Source organism: Triticum urartu, chromosome 6A (genome assembly GCF_056163025.1).
Source record: "Triticum urartu cultivar PI428250 chromosome 6A, HENAU_Tu73, whole genome shotgun sequence".
Classification (NCBI taxonomy): Eukaryota; Viridiplantae; Streptophyta; class Magnoliopsida; order Poales; family Poaceae; genus Triticum; species Triticum urartu.
This window is the reverse complement of record NC_141878.1, coordinates 135,789,649-135,796,302: the sequence shown is the minus strand read 5'-3', so window position 1 is coordinate 135,796,302 and position 6,654 is coordinate 135,789,649. Positions and strand designations below refer to the sequence as shown.

General features: G+C 46.7%; 1 protein-coding gene across 1 annotated transcript; it reads left to right on the top strand.

The window, feature by feature from the left end:
* Nucleotides 1-985: 985 nt before the first annotated feature.
* LOC147964470 (uncharacterized) lies at nt 986-6,376 on the top strand. Its single transcript, XM_087529994.1, has 4 exons — nt 986-1,821; nt 1,930-2,096; nt 3,810-4,178; nt 6,123-6,376. The coding sequence occupies exons 1-4, from the start codon at nt 986-988 to the stop codon at nt 6,374-6,376; spliced, it is 1,626 nt and encodes a 541-aa protein (XP_087386120.1).
* The last annotated feature ends 278 nt before the right edge of the window (nt 6,377-6,654 follow it).

The following is a 6,654-nucleotide window of genomic DNA, read 5'->3' as shown; positions in this document are numbered from 1 at the left end:
GGAGCACCTAGCTGATTTAGTATATGAGTATCACGCAGTGGTCACTCTGCACACTAGTTCCGGTTCCAGCTCTTACACTCGCACTTCTCGGAGCGGTTATGCCTCCACCGCTTCTCAGGCTGTCCAGTTTGCTGCATTCAAGGTCCTAGTCGAGCTTCGCTACAACGAGGTCCGAATGCAGAACCACCCAGGTTTCTACTACTACCCATCTCTGCACGACAACGGTCGTGTCCGTTTCCCTCTCATTGATCCGGAGTCTGATAGTGTTGCTAGCCACCTTGCAGGTTATATCACTGCTAGCTATCTCATGATCCACGAGCTGGCTCGAGAGCTGACTCGTACTCGTACTGCTTTACCCACTACTTTGGTCACTTCTAGATCCGCCACTACTCCGTCTTCACTGGGATTTACCCCTTATGTCCCAGTCAGTTCTAGCTCCCCTATTTCGCCGGTTACTCCCCCGAGTAGCACGGGTGTCTCGGCCGCGAACCCTCTCAGTATTCCTGCCGAGTGGGTCTCACGTCTTGCTACCCCTGTAGCCCTGATGCTTCATCCTACCCCTGCCCCTGAGGGAGAGCCCTCGAGGCAGCACCGTCGTGTTACCTTTAACCCGGAGGTTTCCATTAACCACGTCAGTTCAGGATCCGAGACCACTTCAGGGGAGGACGCCGCAGCACCAGTAGAGCAGTAGTATCTTTGAGTATTCACAGTTGTCTGGATGATGTATGGATGTAGTCGTACGAGTCATGATGTTTCGTTGCCTGTATGAGAGTAGTGAACCAGTCATGTTGTTTACTTTTCATGTATGAGTCTATGTATAATTATGTTGAGACTTTATTCGCCGTATTTTTCGCTCTTCTGCTTTCTTCCGGGATTTGTTACTGGCTTTTCCCCAATTTTATTTTTGGGTGTTTCTCATCTCGATTGTGTTGTCTTGGGAAAATTCGCAATAGGATGACGCGGGGAGGCAGAAGTAGCAACGTTCATGAGGGAACTCCTGTTCGTGGTTCCGCACAACAAGCAGGACATTCTCCCGAGCCATACGTTCAGCCACCACCTCCACCGCCTGATCCTCCCTCCACCGAGCAAATTCTACGTATGTTTGAAGAAAAAAAGGAACAATGATCTGATTGAAATATTGAGAAGTGTTCAAGCTATGGTTGGACAGAATGGAAATCAGAATGGTCATCACTCAAAGCTGTCAGACTTTCAGAGGACCAATCCACCCAGTTTTAGTCAGATTGTTGACCCAATGGATGCAGACAATTGGTTACGCACAATGGAGAAAAAGCTTGAGATTGCCCGTACTGAAGGAAATGATAAAGTTCCATTTGTAACTCATTACCTTGAAGGCGCAGCTGCCATATGGTGTGAAAATACAAAGGCCATGTGGCCGATTGATGAGGAAATCACCTGGGAGAAATTTAAGGATAAGTTCCGAAAATATCATATCCCTACTAGAGTTATGAAGGCCAAGCAGCATGAATTTCTCGTGCTCGTCCAAGGAAATCAGTCTGTGGCTGAATATCTGCAAAAATTCAATCGTTGGGTCCATTACTCTCTGTATGACGTGGCCACCGAAGAAAGGAAGATTGACAGATTTCTTGGAGGTTTAAATCCACAACTTTGGTGTGCTCTCAGTATGTTTGATTTCACGCATTTCCAAACTCTGGTGGACAAGGCGTTCATTGCTGAACGGGAGCACAAGCTTATATCCGATAATAGGCCTGCTAACGACAACAAGCGCAAGTTTGATCCAAAGAAGGATGGGCCACCTATGCAAAAGGCCCGTACCTGGCGGCAGACTCAGGTGGAATACAGGCAAATTTGGTAGCAGAATGTTAACAAGACCACCACTCAGGTCAAGAATATTGTGACCAATCCAATGCATGAGGAGCGTCAACACAATAATTCGTGTTTCATTTGCAGGCAGCACGAACATTATGCCAAGCAGTGCCCCAAGAACAACAAGACGAATGCCCTAAGCCGGCCGCAAGTCAATTTTATGGAGTCGCGGCCAAACCAGCAAAACTTCACCGGGCACGTGCATCATATCTCCGCCGATGAAGCCCAAGAAAAGCCAGAAGTCGTCATTGGTATGTTTTCTGTTAATGACATACCTGCCATAATTTTATTTGACTCTAGGGCTTCCCATTCTTTTATTTCTCAGAGTTTTGCCGCCCAAAACAATTTTCCTTGCACAATTTTGGGCAAACATATGCTGGTACAAACCCCGGGATCCATAATCAAGAGCAATCTGGTCTGCCGTGATCTGGAGATCAATATCAACGGGGTCCGCTTTCAAACATCTCTTATAACCCTTGAGTCTGCAAAGTTGGATATTATATTGGGTATGAATTGGTTGACCAAATATCAAGTTTGCATAAATTGCGCAACCCGAGAAGTCAATCTGACCAGTCTGGATGGGCAGCTCACCAAATTCTATGCTCGCAAGAATATACCCAAGCCAGAATTAGTGTGCACTGCTGTGGTTGAATTGGAATTTATTCATGTGGTCAGTGAGTACCCTGATGTGTTCCCAGAAGAACTGCCAGGCATGCCACCAGATCGGGAACTGGAGTTTGCCATAGATCTTGTGCCTGAAACCGCACTGTTATACAAGAAGTATTACCGGATGCCCTCATCAGAATTAGTGGAGCTAAAGGAACAGCTTGATGAATTACTCCAGAAAGGTTATATTTGTCCCAGCTCTTCACCGTGGGGATCACTTGCAATTTTCGTGGGCAAAAAGGATGGTAGTCTCCGTATGTGCATAGATTACCGCTAGCTGAATGAGGTCACCATAAAAAATAAATACCCGCTGCCAAGGATTGATGATCTGTTTGATCAGCTCAGTGGGGCTAAGGTATTCTCTAAAATCGATTTACGGACCGGATATCATCAGCTCAAGATAAAAAACGAAGATATTCCTAAGACCGCATTCACTACTCGGTACGGTCTTTACGAATATACCGTGATGTCCTTTGGTCGCACCAATGCCCCTGCTTTCTTCATGCATATTATGAACAAAGTATTTATGGACTTCCTCGACAAATTCATGGTAGTCTTCATCGATGACATCCTCATTTACTCCAAGGGTGAAGAAGAACACAAGGATCACCTCCGAGTAGTACTACAACGGCTCCGCGACCATCAGCTATACGCCAAGTTCAGTAAGTGCGAATTTTGGCTCAAGAAAGTTGGGTTTCTCGGACATGTACTATCCGCCAAAGGTATAGCCGTGGACCCGAGCAAAGTAAAGGATATGCTCGATTGGGTACCACCCACGACCGTGAGACAGATCCGGAGTTTCCTCGGATTAGCTGGATACTATCGTCGTTTTATTGAAGGGTTTTCCAAAATTGCTAAACCCATGATGGAGCTGCTCAAAAGGGATACAAAGTTTAAGTGGACAAAGGACTGTGAGAAGAGTTTTAATGAGATGAAGATACGACTGACAACCGCACCTGTATTGACTCTTCCAGACATTTATCGCAGCTTTGATGTGTACTGCGATGCCTCCAGACAAGGTATTGGTTGCGTGTTGATGCAAGACAGCAAGGTAGTAGCATATGCATCACGACAGCTATGACCTCATGAGGGAAATTATCCTACTCATGATTTGGAATTGGCTGCAGTGGTTCATGCATTAAAAATTTGGAGACACTACCTCATTGGAAAAAGGTGCCAAATTTTTACCGACCAGAAAAGCCTCAAGTACATTTTCACTCAGCCAGATTTAAATCTCCGTCAGCGAAGATGGTTAGAGTTGGTCAAGGATTATGACCTTGGAATAAATTACCATCCAGGCAAGGCCAACATTGTTGCTGATGCGCTCAATCGAAAGCCCGTCAGCTTAAATGTCATGCTAAAATCATTGCCCACGAAACTCCAAGAGGAGATCGCTCAACTCAACTTGGTCATCATAGAGGCTGACCTCGCTAATATTTTGGAAGTTACCCCCACACTTGAGATGGAGATCTGCAAGGCACAGCCAGCTGACACCAACCTACAAAGACGTGCCAAGGGACAGATGGCAAAGCAGGCCTCTGACTTCTCCAAGGACGAATTCGGTACCATCCGATTCCGTGGACGCATTTGTGTGCCAAATCAACCGGACTTGAAGAAGAAAATCCTGTCAGAAGCCCACGAATCTGCATATTCCATTCACCCGGAAGGTACGAAAATGTATGAGGACCTTAGACAAATATTCTGGTGGGATAGAATGAAGAAAGACATTGCCTATTTTGTAGCTTGTTGCGACATATGCAACAAGGTGAAAGCAGACCATCAGAAGCCAGCCAAACTTCTCCAACCGCTACCAGTTTCACAGTGGAAATGGGATGACGTTTGCATGGATTTCATCACAGGATTGCCTAGGACTCAGCGAGGCAAGGATGCAATCTGGGTTATAATAGACACCCAAACCAAGGTTGCTCATTTCATTCCGATCAGCACCAGATACAGAGCAAATGAACTTGCACAACTGTATGTATCCAGGATCATCAGTCTGCATGGAGTACCCCGAACTATCACTTCTGATCGAGGTTCTTTGTTTACCTCTGCTTTTTGGTCCCGTCTCCATCAAACCTTGGGGACAGCACTGAAATATAGTACTGCCTATCACCCTCAGACAGATGGACATACAGAGCGGGTAAACCAAATACTCGAAGATATGTTGAGAGCCTGTGTGCTAGCCAAAGGTGCTAAATGGGAAGACTGCTTGCCGTATGCCGAGTGCTCTTATAACAACAGTTTCCAGACCAATCTAAAGATGTCACCATACAAAGCTCTGTATGGCCGTAAGTGCCGCACTCCTCTAAATTGGTCTCAGACTGGAGATAGTTGTATCTTCGGAACGGATCTCATGCTGGAAGCTGAGAAACAAGTTAGGGAAATCCGAGACAGACTGCAATTGGCCAAATCTTGACAGAAGAGTTATTATGATGCCAAACATCGGCAGGTCAGTTTTGAACCCGGAGAACACGCATACCTCCAAGTCACTCCTATGAAAGGAGTCAAGAGATTTCAGACTCGTGGAAAGCTGGCACCCAGATTCATTGGTCCATTCCCGATTATGTCTCGAGTGGGAACAGTTGCATATCAACTGGAACTACCCCCGGAATTGGCAGACATACATAACGTGTTCCATGTTTCGCAATTGAGACGATGCATATCCCCGCCCGAGAAAAGAACTACAACGGCTGAGATAGAATTGGCAAAATATTTAACTTATGAAGAAAGACCATTCAAAATTTTGGATCAGATGAAAAGGGTCACTCGCAGTAAAGTCAGAAAATTTTACAAGGTTCAGTGGGAGCATCACACAGAGTCATAAGCAACTTGGGAGCAGGAAGAATTCCTTAGAGATCAGTATCCAGAGTGGTTTTCCCAAGCAACCAAATCTCGAGGACGAGATTCATTCTAAGTGGGGGAGGTTTGTGACAGCCTCGGTTTTGCCCTTTCTTATTTGCTTGATTTTTCATTTGGATTTTTTTTGAAACATGGAGTTTCTAAATCTTTTCATATGGACTTAAACACTTGGGCATCCTTGGCTTTCACCCAAGTGCTTCACTTCCCTCCTAAATCATCATTTCACTCCTGACCCACCCAAAAATAATTTTTGGAATATTTTTCTTAAATGAAAAATATTCATTTTCTTTCCAAAAACCCTAAGCCAGATCTGTTTGCTTCAAAGCAACCCCAATTTTTATGGCTCAGAAAAATCTGAGATAATTCACAAATATTCTGTGAACCCTAGTGCACCTTCCTGAGCAAAAATATTTCATCGCTTTTTCGAATATTTTTGCTACAGAAAATCTTTTCTATTCTGGACAGAAATGGTGGTTTCTACAGCAACTACCATTTTAGTTGCTCCATTTGACCTGAACTTTCTTGTGCATCTTTACCTTAGTAACTTATCACTAGCCTCCAAAGCACAGCTTCAAACTCCAAGCCATTTGACCACAGTAACATCACCAAGTTACCGACCAGAAACTTACTTGGTGTGTGAAAACTTCTCTACTGCATCTGGATCCAAAAAAAATCATGGTAACACTCAAAACTACCATGAACAACATGCCAGACATTGAGTTTTTTCTTAAATCGACCTGATGTCATAGTTCACGCGGTGACCGCGTTCGTCCAGGAGTGCTGGCATGCAGCCGACGCGCTCTGCGATGCGCCCAAGCCTCTGTTGCTCGCGTGCTCGCTTCCCCGCCTGCCCAACCATGCCAACCCTCGCCACCATCATCGTCTCAACATTCTTAACTCCTCCCTGGCGCTCGCCGACGTCGGAGCTCGCCGCAGCGAGCACGGGCAAGGTCCGGCCAGCCCAACAGTGCGGAGCGCACTGTGCTCGTCGCCATCCTCTTGATCCTGTGCTCGTCTCCGCCCGCCCACAGTGGCCGCGTGACCTCCGTCGCCTTCTCCCCCTCTCACTGACGCCGCTCGTCGCCGGGCACCGTGGACAGGTGTCCACTGGCGGAGCCCGGAGCACCCTTGCCGCTCGGCTATAAATAGAGCCCTCCCCAGCCTCCTCGAGCACCATCCAGCACTCACACACACCCCACGATCGAGTAGGAAGCCGGAGCCCGGCCGGGCAGGCCTCGGGCCGCCGTCCCCGAGCTCGAGCTCGCCAGCGATCCCCTCTGG

What these genes read in the sequence shown, in the direction of transcription:
- LOC147964470 (XM_087529994.1), top strand. Translation starts at nt 986, where the DNA reads ATGAGGGAACTCCTGTTCGTGGTTCCGCACAACAAGCAGGACATTCTC. An exon ending in CAGACTCAGGTGGAATACAG is followed by an intron (nt 1,822 to 1,929) that starts GCAAATTTGGTA and finishes TTTCATTTGCAG; the next exon opens with GCAGCACGAACATTATGCCA. An exon ending in ATATTCCATTCACCCGGAAG is followed by an intron (nt 4,179 to 6,122) that starts GTACGAAAATGT and finishes CTGATGTCATAG; the next exon opens with TTCACGCGGTGACCGCGTTC.